Source organism: Gymnodraco acuticeps, unplaced genomic scaffold (assembly GCF_902827175.1).
Source record: "Gymnodraco acuticeps unplaced genomic scaffold, fGymAcu1.1, whole genome shotgun sequence".
NCBI classification, from domain to species: domain Eukaryota; kingdom Metazoa; phylum Chordata; class Actinopteri; order Perciformes; family Bathydraconidae; genus Gymnodraco; species Gymnodraco acuticeps.
The window spans coordinates 133,164-153,283 of record NW_022992150.1 but is presented as its reverse complement, the minus strand read 5'-3'; the positions used below and the strand labels follow the sequence as shown (position 1 = coordinate 153,283).

At 40.3% G+C, this 20,120-nt stretch overlaps 1 protein-coding gene across 3 annotated transcripts; it reads left to right on the top strand.

Moving 5' to 3' along the window:
• Positions 1–212: 212 nt before the first annotated feature.
• Positions 213–19,830, top strand: LOC117538512 (carbohydrate-responsive element-binding protein). Of its 3 annotated transcripts, none has more exons than XM_034204275.1 (17): positions 213–738; positions 2,810–2,916; positions 3,019–3,101; positions 3,588–3,677; positions 4,930–4,971; positions 7,932–8,106; positions 8,510–8,590; positions 10,558–10,709; positions 11,376–11,952; positions 12,057–12,127; positions 14,644–14,881; positions 15,558–15,673; positions 15,791–15,913; positions 16,092–16,219; positions 17,190–17,313; positions 19,083–19,212; positions 19,336–19,830. In XM_034204275.1, exons 1-17 carry the CDS (start codon positions 404–406, stop codon positions 19,479–19,481), a joined length of 2,718 nt encoding a protein of 905 aa, XP_034060166.1. In that variant the 5' UTR covers positions 213–403; the 3' UTR covers positions 19,482–19,830. The 3 variants fall into 3 exon arrangements, with proteins under 3 accessions (XP_034060166.1, XP_034060165.1, XP_034060167.1); XM_034204274.1 differs by having other exon boundaries at positions 14,641–14,881; XM_034204276.1 differs by lacking the exon at positions 4,930–4,971 and having other exon boundaries at positions 14,641–14,881.
• The last annotated feature ends 290 nt before the right edge of the window (positions 19,831–20,120 follow it).

Sequence of the window (20,120 nt, the reverse complement as noted above, 5' to 3'; positions counted from 1 at the left end):
TATACAAATATATAGTTTTATATTTTAGTTGAAAAATGCCAACCTGGAGTTTGATATAGTACAGTAGATGTTAATCCAATATTGAGGACTCCAGACAATAACAATATTTTCTACAAGGCTTGGTCTATTAATAATTAGTCTTCATTGATTGGTGGTGAGGAGGACTTTACCACCTCATGGAGTTGACATAATGATAGAAGCTGTTGCTCAACAATCCACACCGTCCCGCGCTGAGCTGTGAGGGAGACCCACAGATGTCTGTCAGCTGGAGGGTGCGGGTCTCGGTGCTGTTATCAAGCGGCGTTCCTTTTGGAATATCTCGAGAAAAGGGGGAGGAGGGGGGAGTCAGTTGAGGAGAAAGTTCACAGTTCTGCGGACAGTCAACACCGAGTGAAAGCGAACCATGGCGGGCAAAGGGAGAGCGTGTTCCTCCGGTCAGAGCCAGCAGCTCCTGGACTCCTCGGACTCGGAGGCAGAGCCGGTTCGAGTGGCAGGTACCGGGCTGTCCGCCTGCGCCTTCCCCCGCACTCAGGTCATTCACAGCGGACACTTCATGGTGTCGTCCCCCCACAACGACTTTTCGCGCAGGACGAAAAGCGGCGGGTCCACGAGTTATGACTTCGACACGGTGAACCTGACGTGGTGCCAGACGTACCGGTACGGTCCTCTCAGCTCCGGGAGCCTCAGCATAGACCCCACGCTGACCCGCCTGTTCGACTGCATGTCCCTGGCCTACAGGTGAGTCCCCGTATGTAGTCAGCACAGGAGGATACAGTACACACAGCTCACACTTGTTAGCTGCTTTTCATTTGCAAATTAACAGAGGGAGAAGTACTCAGTAGAACTACCAAAGTGCAGGAATACTCTGTTACAAGTAAAAGTCCTGCATTAAAAACCCATTTCAGAATAATATGATATGTTTTGATTATGATTATTGATGCACTAAAGTGTTATCAAAGCTGGTAAAGGTGCAGCTAGTTTGAATGACTTTGTAGACTGTACTTGTATACTATGCTGCAGGGTTGCTTATGGATTTACTCCAGGTGTATCTAAAGTCTTATTTAACTGTTTAATATAATTAGTCCAACTCAGATAACTAAAGGTATAAAATAAATGTATTGGAGTAAAAGTACACTATTTGCCTGTGAATTGTAGTGCAGTAGAAGTACAAAGTAGCAAAACATTGAAATACCCAAGTAGCCTATTCTCTTACTTGGGTATTTCTCTCTCAGAATTGTACTTATACTTGAGCATACATACTTAGCTAGGCTACTTAACATCACTGCAAATTATCCCCATATAATACGTTTTTTCTGAACCATAATCCCATTTACTTCTTTTTGATTTCCTGTACATTAACGCATAATAAGCAAGTAGAAACCAGGGTCACTTTCATGTTAACGTTTTATGATGAAATAGTGCACATTTGTATATTAAACATTGCATATTCTGTTACACAAACTACCCACAGTGCACATGAAAAACCTCCACAATAACATTTTAAAAGACTGATATTGTTGGTTTGTAACTCGTGTCTGTTGGAAGAATCTCTTGTGCAACCTCTTGGAAAATCTTCACTGAAAACTGGACTTTGATTCTAGTTGGCAGCGCTGTCAGGTTACAGTGTAACTGAGGGAAAGGAGATCCTGACACCATGCTCATTTGAGAATGTGCTTATTATATTGTATTTCTTTTAAAAACATGTGATTGAGAATTTTAAATTAAACTTAAGTTGTGCTTTAACAAGAGGTGCAATAAACCTTTGGCCTAAGGAACACTTTGCCTGTGCAATTGTTTAAAAATATATAATTGAAAGATAGTTGCACAATAAACCCAGGTTTTGTTTTTTATAAAGTAGCTTTATATTGAAGAACGTATTCATTATTTACTGTAAGGTGTTTTATCTAAGTGCTTTTTGTAAGGTTTAAACAGTATTATGTGAAGGACCCTATTTGTGCTGCTCTGCTGCACAGAATTATCATTAACCAGACTTGTTTTTTTAAGTAATGTACTGTCTCTGCTGTTTTGGAGTGTGGGGCACGCAGCGTTGTCACTCCATTAACACCACGTTGAAAATCATTCCCCAGGGCTTCTAGGCAACTCACTGAGCACCTCACATTAGGAGGCCTCTGCTCAGCACTCAGCAGACTGAGGGACGCTGAGAAACAGCCTGCACTGTACTGCTGAATTAGCTGATTGGTCACTATTAATCAAAATAAGGACAGGGAGTGAGGGGGTGAGGCTACTGAATATTTTCCACTGTGTCCACTTTGGTCTAAAGAGAATCTAGTCACCTGTCTCGTATTGTTTTTAAGACACTATAGGCGTATAAGGTACATTTTGTTAAGTAATATATCACCTTTAGCCAGACTGATAACTCAACATTGTGCTTTTTCTACAATGTTAAGTTAGAATATGGAAATAATTGTCCTATTAAATGTGTATTTGCATAGATTTCCAGAACAGAAATCTGAACATTGTACAAAGCCTGGTTTTAAATTATTGTTTTATTTTATTGACGCATGAATAACATTTTCCATGAGGGGATTTATACATCAGCAAACAATGTTAAAAATCAGAAAACACTGTTAAAAATCTTAGGTCTATAAATCAGGCTACAAATGATTCTTGAACATCTCTGAAGTTTGGCGTTTATAAGTTCTACTTTAACTAATAGATATTACCATGAAACACAAATGTATCACTTATGATAAGACATTGAAAACCTTTTTGAAGTGTCTCTACAAAATAAGTATATTGCCTGTTTTCCATTGTATCTTTTATGATAGATTATGTGTTTTCTTTCCAGTGGTAAGATAGTCTCTCCCAAGTGGAAGTCTTTTAAGGGTCTGCGGTTGCTGTGGAGAGATAAGATCCGTCTGAACAACGCCATCTGGAGAGCCTGGTTCATTCAGTGTGAGTCCACCACTCTTTACCTCCTCAGCATCGCCTTCAGCACCTCTCCAGTATTCAAGTTCAAATGAAATATGTTTGAACAACTCTGTATCTGCTGTTTAGATGTAGAGAAGAGGAAGAACCCAGTGTGTGGGTTCGTCACACCGCTGGAGGGCTCAGAGGCCGACTCGCATCGGAAGCCTGAGGTGAGAGAGTTTCAGAACGAGGCCATGGATTTGTAATAATGTTTTTAAAGCTAAAATACAGAGCACTTAAAACATTTCAGGAATAATGATTAAAACCAATTACACACAACAATAGGTGGAAATAAAGCAGCATTACCCAAGAACAAAATAATGATAACACAATCAAATCAAGTATTGATTGATTAAGTATTTCAAGTTTGTGTATTTATATTTATATATGTGCAGTTCAACAGTGGTATAGTATGCCCTGTCTAAAGTATTGAATTAAGTCAATCTGTACAGATTACAAATATTTGAGTTTTCTCCAAAACTTTGAAATAGAGGGTTGCATTTGTACAATGGAACCCGGCTGATTAAACTGGATTCTTTTAAACTAAGCTTATAAATGGGTAAACTGTATATAGCTGAGTTTTATTTATTGTATTGTACACTGGTGAAGTTGGATATGTAAGTCTCATGCTTGGTATTTCTGCATAATGTCAACAGGCAATTGTACTAGAGGGCAGCTACTGGAAAAGAAGGATTGAGGTGGTGATCAAGGAGTATCACAAATGGAGGATTTACTATAAGAAGAGGGTGAGCACTCATTTTAGAATAATGATATGTCTTGCATATTTTGTTGCTTTACAAGCGGCTCTGTATATAACAATGTTGGTCCAAACTGATATCTAAACAACCATTGGTTTTGGTCTCCAGTACATAACTACAGGTTTATAGAGTGGTGCAGGAATGAGTCCTGAAACCAGGAAATAAGTTAGCATTTGAGCACTTCAGGTTCTTCCCATGTTTCTTTTTGAATGTGTTTGTGATAAGATGCCTGAAATAAGGACTGTGGTTAACACAAGCAGAAGAGATTTTCACATTTTGTTGTTCGACATAAAATACATCAGTAAATACCCCACTCGTGAACGTGCACAGCTTCTTAGTGTTTTAAAACCACAGTTGCTAAATGAGACTGCTAAACGCCCTCATGCCAAACACAAATCTGTCGTTAGCTTAGCGGTGATGATGCGCAACCGGGAGTCGGTGATGCACTTCCTTTATAGCCTAACGTTAGCTTTTGATTTCTGGCTATTGCATTTATGCAAAACAAATCATAAAAGCGGTGTTTATATGTGGAGATTATCCTGCTGAACAAAATGTGTAAGTCTCATAAACATGTCAAACAGCAATATTTCAAAATCCAATGGGAACATCGTATTGCTATTTGTTGAGAGAGTCCTTGCAATGCTTACTTCTTGGTTGTTCTACAAAAATAAGTCATCACAGCACCATTTTATACTCAACCTCTTTACTGGGTTTCATCTGTGTGGCTCCTGCAGAGCGTACTGTTTGCACCTCCTCAATGACTGTTAGTGCTGAATTACATCTGCTAGGGAAGGGTATGTTTTCAATGCCTCTAGGTCACATTGTTTCCAAGTGTGCTCTGTAGTGTTCCGAGGTATCCCGCTACAGCGTCTCAATATTATTTTGATAACTACCCAGGTGTATTTATGGCATTCAGTAAACCTTAGATGACCTTACTTTACTTTGTGGCATTTTATTCACCTTTATTGAGTCTGTGATACTAGTACATTTATAGTGACCTCACTCTTTTGGGTTATTTTATCCATGTTATCAAATGAATGTGTTATCGCAATAAACCTAAAGATTTGTCGAATCACGTATTGTACTGAGTTTCACGTTTAAGTGGCCATTTTATTTCCTTATCTTAAGCTTCATATTGTTCTCTCTGTTGTGTTTATCGAATGAGCAGTCTCTTAACTTCTCTTAAAGTAGCCATGCTGTGATATTTATTTATTCAGTGTTCCTTTTTTATCTTTTGCAGCTTCAGAAAAAGAAGGATGATATTCTATCAATGTTTCAAGAGGTATGAAGATGTGCTTCTTTAACTTGAAAACTGAAGTTGGTGGATTGAACCATTATTTACTTGTGAATGCACTCGCAGCTAAACCTATGATCATCAAAGTCCTTAAAGGGTTTAGTTTAACATGTTGATTTAGCCTTGAGAGGATGAAAATAAGAAACAGGAACATGCAAAACCAAAATGTGTAATGGTCCGGCACTGTAGGCAATTGACACGTATTGATTGCCAGCAGTGATAATAACTATTCACCCATTCAGGTTTTATTTTTATTCAGGCGAAATAGCTGTAGAATTGAATGTAGTTTAATCAAATCTGACCTACCTACTGCAGTGCTGCGTAAACATAGTTACCCCGCAAGTTACAGCAGCCAGGTCTCCAAAAGATGACCTTCCCATTAGAGAAAACTGCATTATTAAGCACTTTTCAAGGGCACGTTAATTTGTCCCAGATTATGTTTGTTTGTTCATACATTTGTAATCGAAATCAGCCTAAATCAGCATAGGAAGGAGATGGTGGTGGATGGATGTGTAAAACAAACATGGGACTTTCCCCCAGGAAGCAGCTGTTCGTGTCTCATGTGAAACTAAAGCTCAATATTGACTTATGTATGTAACTTAACTAATGTGACATACTTAACTTAAGTCAAGTACTTCACTTACCTTACATATTTAAAGTTGGGGTAGGTAAGTTTGAGAAACCGGCTCGAGATACACTTTTTGTTATATTCCATGGAATGCTCTTAACATCCCGATAGCAATGAATATCTTAAGTGCTTTGACAAAAAATCCATAAAGAAATGTCATCTGTGGAAGCCGTAGTACTGTAAAGAGCACGACCAATCATTTTAGCCGGCCCGGCTAAAGTAACTGGATGGCCTTCCATCTGGGCACAAACTTATCTCGTGCCCTCATTGGTCATGTGCGCGCTCGTGTGTGTTGGAGGAGGGGCTCTGTGAGGAAGTGGCAGATTTCTTCCGGTTGCGTATTTTCAAATTCTAGCGCACTCGAGCTGGTTTCTCCAAAATTACCTACCCCCGCCTTTACATTTCGTCGAACAGTTAACTTTTGTCTTTTCCTTACTTATGACACATACTTCAGATATGTAACTAACATAACATATTTAACTTACATGGGACAATGGGACTGCTTATTTAAACTTGCATACATAAATAGGCTAACGTAGGCTACTTAACATATACGTTGCTCTGCTCATATCTTTTTGAACTGCTCACAACTGTGGAAAAATCACGAAACCCCTGAAACGTAATTGGAAATGTTGTTTCATCATATGGAAACTTAATTTAGAGAGTGAGTTGGTGACAGCTCACTTTGGATAATGCACACATATCTCATCCAAATCTCATTGGAAGCCCAGGTATTACCTCAGGCCAGAGATAAAACTGTCTATCTGTCTGTAGTAACTATAGATGTGTTTTGCGGCTCTTCAAAGGGCATTTGTCAGCACTGAGTTGACAGGTCAAAGGTCACTACACCAGGTTGTTATGCTCAGTGTTGGCAAAGCTTTATCTCGCCTTTCTCTTCACAGATTAGAGTGGCTGGCGAAAACACCTCAGTAAAACCCGAGGTTGTTGTTGTTGCAAAGGGAGTGGTTATTTATTTTATATACTTTATAACAAGTTAAACTATCAAAGCTCCGATAAGAAATTTAATTGGCTTTATTATTTTATTATGATCTCCATTCTCTTCTAGACGAAAACAAGAGACCATCCTGCATTGCAATTACACCAGCAACCAAACTGTGTTCTCAGTGACGTTCTGACAACACCCATTTAGGAATTGGCCTTCATTTCGATCTCAACAACAATGTAGAAAATATGTTTGATCCCAAATTAGGACAGGGGCTGAAAGAGGTGGGGTATTCTTTGGCCACCCTTGCTTAGACCGCGGCTGCTTCCAAATTCAACCTTAATTTTGATCTGGACTTCACATCTGTAGAGAGTCCTGACTACATGTTGGGACCAGAAAAGATCAGGAACTATTTTCTTTTCATCTCACTTTGTACATCATTTAATGTAATGGACCACCTGGTTGCAGGAAATACATCAAAACATGTAAATAGTTTCCATCCCAGGTGGTTAATATATGCGTGTATATTTTCTTTTTTTACGGAGTCCAAGGCAGTTTCTGTATGCGAGGCCTCAGGTCTTCCTGTTTGCTCACACGTGAGGCTGCCAGAATTAGGTCAGGGACAAAAGACTGCTGCTCTTATTCAAATGGTGAAACACCAAAATAAAGAAATGAACAAATCCAAAATAATGATAACCTGTAAGAGGCTAGTGATTTTGAACAATACATCCAAACTGCTTTTTCATATTGCACTGCACACACACACACATGCATACGCAAAAAACAATCTTGCATAATTTCTACTTGCATACACTTTTATTTTCCCTCAAAGAAAACAAATCAAGCAGTTAATGAATCAAATTTTTAAAAGCGGTTTCCAGCTCAATCTGGGCTTTCCTATAAATCTGGCGTGAGACTCTGAAGTGCAGGGTAAAGACAAGAAGAGGGTGAGCAGCTCAGAGGAATAAGGACAGGTCTGGAGCTTCAATTTCTGTGAATGTTTTACTGCGTTTTGAGAACAGAATGGTCTCTTTGTCATCGCACATCATGTCCAGAAACTAGGTGTGATAGTGGAGGACATGCAACTGCTATACGCTTTTGTGTAAGTGGTTGTAAATTGTGTTTTAGCGAGTTGTATTTAGATGGATCCACCAATTTAGCAAATAACCTATATCTACGGGTATCTGATCACATTTTAACGCTTCCGTTGGTCTTAACTTGTTTTTCGCAGCGCAACAAGCTTTTTTTTGGGAGTCCTACCTTTTCACACAATCCATACACAACACCAAATATTGGACATGGTCACGTGATGGAGGACTCTTCTTTTCAGTCCCACTAATGGATCCCATGTTTTTATATCTGGCTAATGTGTTCCAGGGTCAGATCTGCCAGGCCAAGCTGGATAAATGGTCCACTGAGATGTACCAGGAGCCTGAGGCAGCGCCGGTGGAGGTCCACATGTTTGACCTGGACTGCCTTCTGTCGGACATCTCAGACACACTATTCACCATGACGCAGAAACCCTGTCCCTGGGCCAGTGAGCGGCACGACCGTGAGTAGTCAGCACACTGAGGTTTAATATTATTAGTGTTTAATATGTGTTTTCTGAGCTGCCATGAGTAGGTTAAAACTTCTTAATTTTCATTCATCATTTAGATAAAATAATTGCAAAATAGCTCCTGAGTCCGAGCTGCGGTGGAAGAAGTACTTAAATATTTTATTTAAGTACAAGTATTGACCCCACAATGTAGAAATACTTGGTTACAAGTAAAAGTCCTGCATTTATATTTTTAGGTAAAGGTATAAAAGTATACCTGAATTTCCAAAACGACATGTACTCATTACGCAGAAATGCGATTTTCAGTGTTATATATTCCACTTATTGAAGCAGACACACAAACAGGTGCACTAACTCACCTTCCTAATGTGTGATATAATGTCGTCTTCCTCTGCAGCGTACATGAGCAACGCTGACATCATCCAGCCAGGCCTGACTCCACTGCAGCCTAACCTGGATGATTTCATGGATATACCAGGTACCTGTCTGTCTGCCTGCTGACCTATTTATCTATACACACACACACACACACACACACACACACACACACACACACACACACACACACACACACACACACACACACACACACACACACACACACACACACACACACACACACACACACACACACACACACACACACACACGCACGCACGCACACACATAAAATCCAAACAGATATATATGTATCTTTATTTTTCATTTATAAATACAAACAGAAATAAATACACTTAATTATTCAAACAAATAGGAAAGTAAATACATTTTGGAATGATGACAATGGTTAATAAATAAAGGAGCAGCTGAAAATGAAATTATACATGTATGTTATATTTGATCAGTAAATTAATGCTTATGTTTATTTTAAACCTTATTTTGTGATATTTTGATTGATTTGGTCATTTATTTATTTTTGCTTTTGGCAGCTTTTAACCTATGTATTCATGAACCTCCAAACTAAATTGCGACCCACTACTTCAAAAGGGCTACAGGAAGTCAGAAACTCAGAGCGAACATTTGAAACAAATATGAATATGTTTGGTGAGGAGTTTAGTTCCTTGCTCAGGGGCACAGTGGCTGTTTTGCCTTTGTGTTACTTTCAGTGAAGCAATCCAGCAGCCTTGTGGCTACAAGCCAGCCTTTGTAACCCACAGACAACATGCTGCCCTCTGCTGTAATGTGTGTGTGTGTGTGTGTGTGTGTGTGTGTGTGTGTGTGTGTGTGTGTGTGTGTGTGTGTGTGTGTGTGTGTGTGTGTGTGTGTGTGTGTGTGTATGTGTGTGTGGCTGTGGCTGTGTGTGGCTGTTTGTTCTCACAGTGCTGGCAGGGTCCTGAGGGATCAGCTGTCCGTCTCTGTTTTGGTCACAAGATCCAGGGAGCTAGTGAGTGTCCGTCACAGCGACACAGCCACAAGTTTAATTTATGCAGAGTGCGTCTCTGAAATGGAAATACAGATCACTTGCCACGTAGTTCCTCTTTACTGAGATGAAAACAGACCAACTGGTATGTATTTTCAGATTGCGCCACACATTTTTGTCTACAGAGCTCGCATCATGCTGGATCAAAGGCTGATATTTATGAATTATGGCTCCATAGGATCTAAATCAAGGGTTGATTGATTAAAGTTAACATTGCCAGCTGGTCAAAACCTGGTTTGATTTCTGTGCCGTCAGATGTGCAGACACAGTTTATAGCACAGATGGCAGCTTGGCAGGGACAGTTTCCAGAAGTATGTGACCTGGCAGATACTCAGTAAATTACTTAAATGACCGCCGCACGCAGAGCACTGGTCACTTGTTGATAGATGTTTTGTCCCTGTGTTTTTATTTCCTGTTTTCTTTGTTTGAATGTCTGAAATGTTCAATTATATTCCACCTTATTGGCCAAAATGGAAAGAGTTGGGATTATTGTGTTGGCATACCTGGATTCCTCATTTGCCTATAATCATAAAGACTTACAGAAGCCCTGAGAGGCATCAAAAACAAGAAAATTAAATGTGCCGATCTATTTTCTAAGTCTAATTTAAATGGTTTTATCTCCTGTCGTTCTTACTAGGAAAACATTTATAAGTACATTTTTATTTTTATGAAAACAAGTGGCAGGTGACATTTGTTGTTTGTTTGTTGTTGTAATAGTCATTTCACCTAAGAGAAGCTGATATTTTACACGATATTCTAAATTGGACTAGAAGCTACCATGATTTATTCGAAGTAGGATTTCATTTCTCTATTCAATCTTAACAGAAGGATCATATTTTATCTGTAAACAATTAACGTCACAAATTCTGTCATATCTTTATTTGTCTGTAATGTATATGAATCGACAACAGTAACACAAATTATGCTTTTTCCCCTGGTACACAAATGGATAATGGAATAATTCCCTGCGTTTGTTTTTTTCATACTTTAAAGTCTGCCTAACAGTGTGTGTTTTTATTTTGTAGATATCTTTATGAACTTCCGGGGCCAGCCCTCTGAGCTGACTAGTTTTGCTGACTGTGGCTATTTTGAGAGTTCACCCAGCACAGCGTTTGCCCCCCTCTCCTCCCCCGTGGGGACAACTCCACAGCACCTCATCGACAGCCAGCTGGCTCAGGTACTGCTGCTCACAGCTCCTCCTGCTTGTTACATGTAATGCTGCAGAAAAAAAATCATATTTGCTAATGCTAGTAATAGTAAATCAGAAATCGTTATTTATACTGAGGAAGTTGACAAAGTGACAAATGCTTGATTTTTTTATGTAATTAATTAAAAGATAAATACTTTAAAAAAAGAATGAAATTATTTATATTAAAAAGAAATGAATGTAAGCGTAAAGTTAATTAGGATTTAGCATAATGAGTAGGGGTGCAATATTATGTAGTGACAACTGTTTTTCCTTAAACTGTTTGCTTTCCTTAAAATGTCTTTCTGTAAAAATAAAATAACTTAAAGTAAGAATGTGCAATAAAAGAAAGGAAACATAGGAAATAATGTACAACAAGAAGTTAAAGAAAGAATTTGCACATTTGACTCAAATGTGTTTATTATAATACATACAGTGGTGTTTAATGTTAATTAGATGAATTGCACACTGTTAACGGGTTTGACTGCTGTTAATTTAGTCCTAGTTCCAGTTTATTGACCCACAGTGCTGATGCATCAACGAGGAGTTAAATTGATGGCCACAGGCAGAAATGACTTCCTGTGACGCTCTGTGGTGCATCTTGGTGGAATTGTTATTGATCGGTGAGTAAAATAGATTAAATCTTTATTTTTCTAGCCCAATCTGTCATCTGACAATTTGCCTCAGCCCTCCTCATCCAATACCCAGTCAGACCAGGCCAGGCGGAGCCAGGACTGCAGTGAATACCACACGTCTAGCATGATTTCAGACAGCATGCCCTATGGACACCAGTCATACCCTGATCCAGCTGTTTCTATAGCCTTCAGCAGCAGCATTGAGCAGCCGCCCTCTTCCACTATCCCCTTTCTGTATCCGCTGCCCTGCCACAAGTTCGGTTACTACACGACGACCAGCGTGACCCCTACTGTCATCACTCACACCGCCTCCACAGCGGGGGCCCAGGGCTCCGTGCACCAGGGTCACGGCTACCCTCACACAGAGGACACTTACCCCCAGAGTCCCTGCCACTCTCTCAGTTACCAGGCGACGCTGCCCTCTGTCACAGCGGCACACTGCTTCTCAGTCCCGGAGCAGCTGGCTGTCTCAGGGGTCACAGGGAAGCACAAGCAGAAGACAGGGGGTGGGAGGACGGGAGGCCACACTGCAGCCCCGTCCACTGCACCCCCACCCACTAGCTGCCTGGCTAAGCTGCTCTCTTCAAAGTCCCGTGAAAGTGAGTCACTTCTCACTGTCTCTAACAACAGTTATTTATCTAAAACATGTAGGGGGATGATGTTTCTGTCACAAAAAAATAACTATATGTTTTTGTGCTTTCAGGGAAGCCATCACTAGGATTCGATGCTACTCTACAACCAAAAGGTCAGAGGCCATCATCTCCAAGCCCCTCGGTGAGCTGTCCTTTTGTATCACAAGAGCAGTGTTCATTTGTCTTGATAACTGGCTTGTACAAAAATTGAAATTGAAAGATACATTTAAGGGGGTATTTTATGCCAAACTGTTATTTGGCCTCTATCTGTTTTGGTATTAAACAAACATCATAGCCGCATAGGTGATTTTGTTGCCATCGGACAGAGCTATGCTAGCTGTTTCCCTTTTTTGTGCTAGGCTAAGCTTACCTGCACTATGATTCACCATATCATTGTACCCTGTAACTACTTAACATGTTGACTGAGCTCTCTTCACCTTTTCCCTCTACCTACTTTTCTACCATGTGTTTTTGCCCATATTAATTATTTAGTGGGAATGCTGACACAGCATTCCCACTATCTGTTATGCTACGCACGAAATTCTTTATTATTCCGCCGGGTTATTTTGCGCCTCTTCTTCTCCCACATTGAATACACACAAAGTACACTTCAGATGCTCAAGTTCCTTGACATGTTTCACGCTTTGAAATTTCACCGATATCTGTTACGGTTCTTCAACAAAACGTTCACATGTAACGGCCTGTCCGCACAGCGGCGTGCGTTGAAGCTTGCCGGCGGGCGTGTCTGAAAGTCGACCAACAACCAATCACATGAATCTCCCGCCCCTGACACACAAGCAGCAGTTTGATTGGCTAGAGCTTGTACTGGCATATGATTTGATTGGCTGACGCTTCTGCCGAGGCTTCAAAAGTTGAACATTGCTCTACTTTTGCAGCGAGCCACGCCAGCAAAGCTCCGCGTCGCTTCCCACAATGCAGTTCGGCGAAAAGTGACGTCACCCCATTCAAAGTGAATGGTGAAGCTTTCAACGCACGCCGCTGTGTGGACGGGCCGTAACGGCCTCTACACACGGCAGCGTGCGTTGCCGCTTCAACGCTTCTGCCCATTCACTTTGAATGGGGTGACGTCACGATTCGCCGAACTGCATTGTGGGAGCAAAGCGTAGCTTCTCTCGCGGTGCTCGCTGCAAAAGTAGAGCAATGTTCTACTTTTGACGCTTCGTCGGAGGCGTCAGCCAATCGAATCATATGCCAGTATAAGCTCTAGCCAATCAAACCGCGTGCTTGGGTGTCTGGGGCGGGAGATTCATGTGATTGGTTGTTGGTCGAGTTTCAGACCCCCCCGCCGGCAAGCGACAACGCACGCCGCCGTGTGTATGGGCCGTTAGAGGTTTATCTCTCATTCAGACCAATGAAAATGCTCTCCTCTCACTGATTACTGCACATCACCATGGAAGCCTTTGATCTCTGTTATGTCATCATATGCCGCTTCCATGGAAACGCATACCTCGCCATAAAACAAGATGTCGCTGTAACTCCAATGGACACGGTCCGATCGTCCCTAAACTTAGCTTGTATATCACTGGTCCATGCCTCAACAGCTCTACGCCAAATCTGAGATCTCACCATAGGCTGTTGCCATGGAAACGCATCCCTCGCCATAAAACACAATGTCGCTGTAACTCCAATGGACACGGTCCGATCGTCCCTAAACTTAGCTTGTATATCACTGGTCCATGCCTCAACAGCTCTACGCCAAATCTGAGATCTCACCATAGGCTGTTGCCATGGAAACGCATCCCTCGCCATAAAACACAATGTCGCTGTAACTCCAATGGACACGGTCCTGTCGTCCCACAATCTTCTCCTGTATATCACCTCTCCATGCCTCAACAGCTCTATGTCAAATCTGACATCTCACCATATGCCGTTTCCATGGAAATGCATCCCTCGCCATAAAACACGATGTTGTCGCAACGCCTATGAAAAGGGTCAAAACAGCACCAGACTTTACATAATGGTTAATGGTCCAGCTTTCAACATGTCTATGTGCCACTAGTGAGTTTTCCTCAAAAGCTGTTGCCATGGCAACGCTTCCCTCGCCGTAAAACACGATATTGCTATAATTCCTACGAAAATTGTCAAAAAGTGCTCAAACTTCACGTGTGCTAATATTCCAGCCGTGAAGACATCTATTTGACAGTTTTAAGATTTCTTCAAATGCCGTTGCCTTGGCATGTGTTGCCAAGGCAACGACATTTGAAGAATGCTCACTATGAAACACGGTTTTCTCACAACTTCAATTAAAATGCTCGAAATGGCCCAAAACTTCACAGGTTTGGTAACGATGCAGCCATCAACACATCTAAGCGTATTATGGGGTGTCATCAAATTCCGTTGCCATGAAGCCAGATCATTCGCCATCAAGTTAGTTCAAACGTTTGCAGTTCAAATATTCTGCTGCTTTTCCAAGCCTTTTTACTTTCTTCTCTTATCACACATTCAAGCCCCCAGTGTTCATGTATCATTTCAATCTAAATTCTTCACTTTCTTCTTACACATTACATTTCAGCATAGCAGTTTAGCGTCAGCTTTTCAGCATAAAGCATTCCCACTAGCAATTTCTTCAAGAATTGCATTCTCTAGTTTTGTAATAGTGCTCTGTATAATCAACTGTATTTGTATTATTATTAGCTGTCCAGCAGCATCACACACGGAGGGGCTTGGCCTGCAGGGATCCAGATGTTGACCCCTCTGCACAGCCAGAGTTCCCCCCTGGGTCACAGCGGACCCCACGCCCGCTCCTCCAGAGGCTCCGCGGTGTCGGCCCTGCTCAGCTACGGCTCCACGCCCACCGGCAAGGCCCTCCTGGTCCCCAAGACTGAGGAACTTTCTCCTGTCCAGCTCTACAGCACGGACAGGAGCAGCCTCACAGGTATACTGCTCAATGCTCTAAATTAACATTTCAGTGTAACAACATCTCGCTTTTTCCAGATGCAATCAGAGATCATGTCTTCTTCTGACTGGTGAATGAGAACATGGTTGTTAAGTTATATGTCTTTGCGCCTTTTAAATGCTGACAACACATGGATGATTTTTGGATTCTTCTTTGATGTTCTCATCAAATGAAGGTGAAAAAACGAGATAAGAGGAAGCTTGTTTTTTAAGTTTGAATGAAGCCATGTATACTGTATAATTAAAAGAAAAACAATTCAAAATAATATTACAAATAAATGTAGGCATTAATAAATACATTTTGACAAAATAATTGCTGTTTTAATTTGCACATTTATTTACTTACCTTTCTATTAATTTCCCTATTTATTAATTTACTTACATTTCTATTAATTCCTCATATTCCCCTTAATTTTATGATTTAAAAAAAAAAAAAAAACCTTTTCGCATTTACCAACCTAGTTATTCAATTTGAATGATTTAGTCAAAAGACAATTCAAGCAGAAATACAACATTTCTGTTTCATAATTCCAGATATAATGACTATATTTAAGTTGAATATTATTATCGTACAATAAATGGCCTATTTATTTATGTATGGAGTAATTTTTGTAATACAGGTCGTGTAATTATTATGATATCTGTTTTTGTTTTAGTTAATTTCCCAGGACATCCAGGCCAAACGTCACCACCGAACCCTTTAGATAAAGGTTCCAACCCTGAGTCCCCTCACACATGCTTCTCAGGACACGGAAAGTTAGAATTAAGTAAGGTAGGACACAGCGTCTAATTTGAGTTTTTATTATATAATCAAGTCTTTGCTAAATAAGGATATGAAAATGGGTGTGAAGTGTGATGAATAATTCTTCACTGCATATGTTATCTGCAGCAAACAGAGACCAGGAGGATAACTCACATCTCCGCTGAGCAGAAGAGACGCTTCAACATCAAACTTGGATTCGACACATTACATAACCTTGTGACAACACTCAGCTCTCAGCCAAGCATAAAGGTACCGTTAAAGATATTAAAGAGAGATGTTCAGGAAGGAGGAATAGACCAGTTGCTGCTCTGTTTAACTGAAAATGAGATGTAAATACAGCTTAGGAACTTACCACAGTAATTTTAAATATGTGTGTATTGTTGAGGTGTATTGGTGACATGTGGTTATCCTCTGTCTGCTGGCACAGATCAGCAAAGCCACCACACTGCATAAGACGGCAGAGTATATCAGTAAGATGCAGCAGGAGAGAGCTCAGCTGCACGACGAGGCTCAGAGACTCCGAGACGAGATCCAGCTCCTCAACTCTGCCATCAAGTGAGACCTTAAACACACTCCACCGTATGTCTGTGTGCGTCTTACTCCATGCATATTCACATGAGTTGGATGGATATTTTGGTTAATATTGGGGCAAAAGTGGCTCAGGGGGAAAATGGGGCTCTTCCAATGGGATTGTTAATGGTTCGATACCATCCCTGGCAGATGTTAAAGTATCCTGTGGCAAGATACTCAACCCCAAATTGCTCCAGAAGCTATGTCTAAGGCACTGAAGTGTATATACGTAGATAACAGGCTTAATGACATGTAATGTGATGTAATCATTTAATTTAAAGGACAGGTTCACATATTTTAGAATGTGGATTTTGTCGTCACACCACTTACATAGGAAGCACATTAGGAGGGGAACTCCTAATGGCAGAATTTACACTAGACAAACAACAAATAAATGGTTTTAATGTACATATGGGGACCTGATTTCTCCCTTTCGCAACACTTTAAAACTATACAAAATGTATATGTCAAAAATCTGCCATAAAATAATATATTAATATTATTTTCCACTTTCATTGAGGTGAATCTTTCAACCAACATAAATCCTTATCATCACTGGCAAATATTAATTATTTCTCTGAATGATAATCCTAATAATGGCATTCTGTGCCACCATTGTTTTACAAACTTTACAAAACATTTCTGTGAGCTAAATGCTTGGCATAATTGTGTAGTGTTTAAAAAGCTCCTATTCGTCTTCTTAGAGGAAAACAATTTCCACTTTAGAAAATTGCTATAGAAATATTTTCAAGTATTAAAGGAGTTGAGGTTGAACTTCCAACATAAAAAAAACCTCTTCAATTCCTATTTAAAAATCCAAAAATGTCCTTGTGATGCACAAGGGTTTAGACAGATGTGGAAAATGGTGAACCTATCCCTAAACACCACATGGTGGTCTTTTCCTGTTGATATGACGATGCACTGCTCTGCTGACTCAGCTCCTCTCCTCCTGCAGTGTGTGCCAGCAGCAGCTGCCGGCCACCGGTGTGCCCATCACACGGCAGCGCTTCGACCACATGAGGCAGAAGTTCCGGGAGTACGTCCGGACACAAACGCTTCAAAACTGGAAGTTCTGGATCGTATCCTTATGAATGTAAATCTGCCAGATGTTAATTAAAAAACATCACGCTGCCACAAACACAACTTAAAAACGTCTTTAGCTTCATAGATGAAAATGTAAAATAAAGTGAAAATTATTATAAAATATGATAGAACGTGAGATACAAATAAAATAGATAAGACTAAACGAGATAAAATACAACAAAAAGACAGTAAAAATGTAAAAAAACACTTTACTGCATTATACAACATGTATATTACAATACATACTATGGTGTATTCATATTAATAAGATGTTGAATATGTGTCTATCACAGTAAGTTACTGCACCATGCATCAACTTCTTCAAATGGAATTTTGTTTCCCCCTAATGTCGCCTTTTGAATCCACAATGTGGTAGTAACTATATTTGGGAGGACATTTTCTAGCAGGGAAATGTAGCTATCATTTATCCTGCAGTGTATATAAATTACTTTACGCTCCTAATTCATGGGACAGTCTCAGTGTAATCAGGCAGATCAAATAAATGCCTCTGTGTTGCAAATGCCAGTAGCATATCATATGAATCCATAACTCTTCCCTTAATGATCACCCAACCCCTCACTGCTGCCGTTATCTTGCAGGCAAAATAGGAATATTAGATTATCATCTTTGTGTGTTGCACAAAAACACCTGCAGGGTGTTTTCTCTCCATGAAAATATATAGATTACATTTTGGTACTGTGAATAGTGCTTTTATCTAACTGCTGAAATATCCAAAAGGGTCTTTTCTTTTTAATATACACTCAAGAAAGCCGCTTGTAATGTTTGTTTGACTGCTCACTTTGTTGCCTCTATAGACATAGCTATTCAACAATGAGAATTGACTTTTTTATCGACCATTAGTTTTCCTTCCAGAACAATGGAGCACTCACTTGCTTATGTTATCTGGAAAATACCGTCGAAGAACAAGCTGGATGATTAAATATAGACTCTTATGTTGAACAAATCCAATAAAAAGCTGCAACCAACAATAAATAGATCCCAATAACATGACTTGTCTGTGGCCAAAGTGTGATATCAGAAATTCTTGAGCAGCATTGCACTGGATGATGTTTTTTTTTAGTTCATCACATACACTTTCCTCGTACTGTGAATACTATCTTTCCCAACTAATATAATGTAAATCAATTTGCAGCTGAAGAAAGTCTCCAATTTATTTCACTCCTGTTTGAGTGACAATTGATTTAAAAACAGCTACTGTTATAGGAAATGACTGAACAATTTAAAAGAAAATACATATTTATTACCTGTTTTTTCCAAAGTTTCGTCTGCATTAGGAACCAAAGGGCTTGGGATGAGGATAGGGAGGTCAAAAAGACAACTAGAAAGAATTACACCAGCCTTTCAACACTATAAAGTAACTTGCTATGGACATCGATTAAATAACTTTGCCCCCAAAAAGTTAAAATGAGCCTATCATCTATGAGAAGAAACATACTTCCTTCTGCACGTTTATATGGTAGAAATAACATTGTTCCTACTCACAACAAGGTCTCTGGATTATCCTGAATAATGGAATAATGATATCTGGAGATTTGGATGATTTGAGCACCAAAAGCCAAATGCAATCTAGTTCCCTTTCATTTCAGAGAACGCAAACATTTCTGCAGAGGAAACATATATATTATAGTTTTGTTGGTAAACTGACCCTTTAATATCAAATCAGTAACATTAGGTGCTTGAGCCTATTGAAGAATATTCATGAACTTCTACATTTTATCGTCTTATTTCCTCAACTCAGCGTCAGTTCAGTATAATCATTGAGCCGCTGTTCGAGTCCTATAATGGGATGGTGTCCACAGCCAGTGTGGAGGACCTGTGCCGCTCCACTCTGTCCTGGCTGGACCAGCACTGTTCCCTGCCTGCTTTAAGACCCAGTGAGTGCACAACTACTGCTTCTTCCATGCACACAGAATACATCCAACATTTGATTCTATCACTGCATATGTAACTTCCCATCTTGTACTCTATGTTCTTGTTTTTCCTGCATGTCCCCTCAGTGGTTCTGAGCTCTCTCCGTCTCCTGAGTACCACCACGGCCATACTGTCAGACCCCAGCCTGCTGCCGGAGCAGGCCACCCTCGCTGTGACCCAGGGCGACCACTCTGCGCTCCTGGATACTCGGGACAATGTACACCCCATGTGACCCTGGAGAACAGACTCAGTGGAAACATAGCAGTCCACTACCATGCCGGACTACCGGAGTGTGCTAGTCAGAGGAGTGATTTAAAAAAAGACTCGAGACTGTTAGTAATGCATAATCACATTCCAGAAAACTCACCAGCTGCAAAAATAATGTATTCAGTACACCAAAAAAAGTCATCGGAAATTGTTGTGATCCATGCTTACGTTCTGATAAAGTACTTTAGATTAGAAGGGGATGTCAGTCACTTTGAATAGTTTTATTTTCATTTCTGTTGACAACTACTGTTGTAATTTCGGAGTGTAATCCTTGCCTTTAATAACCAACACATACAATATGTCATATTACACTTCACACTTGTTGTATTTGCCATTACACACCAGTGCCAGTCTAAGATAAACATAAGAGAAAATGACTACCTTAAGTAGACAGGGTTTTCTTTCGAATACACATGCACATACATACACATGCATTGCTCTGAGATTACATGTTTATTCCACACTCGTAATCACAGCAAGCATGGTATCGTGACTCTCGCCGGCTCATGCCCCCCTCTTCTGCAGGGGGGCGTGGTCAGCTGCTGCTCAGAATTTTCAAAGACAGGCTTGGAATAGAGCGAAAATGAGCGAAACGAGGCATGGC

Excerpts from the sequence above, each read along its gene's own strand:
- LOC117538512 (XM_034204274.1), top strand. The coding sequence starts at position 404 with ATGGCGGGCAAAGGGAGAGCGTGTTCCTCCGGTCAGAGCCAGCAGCTC. Across the intron at positions 8,591-10,557 it reads TGATTTCATGGATATACCAG|ATATCTTTATGAACTTCCGG; the intron begins GTACCTGTCTGT and ends TTTATTTTGTAG. Across the intron at positions 15,914-16,091 it reads GCTCTCAGCCAAGCATAAAG|ATCAGCAAAGCCACCACACT; the intron begins GTACCGTTAAAG and ends CTGCTGGCACAG.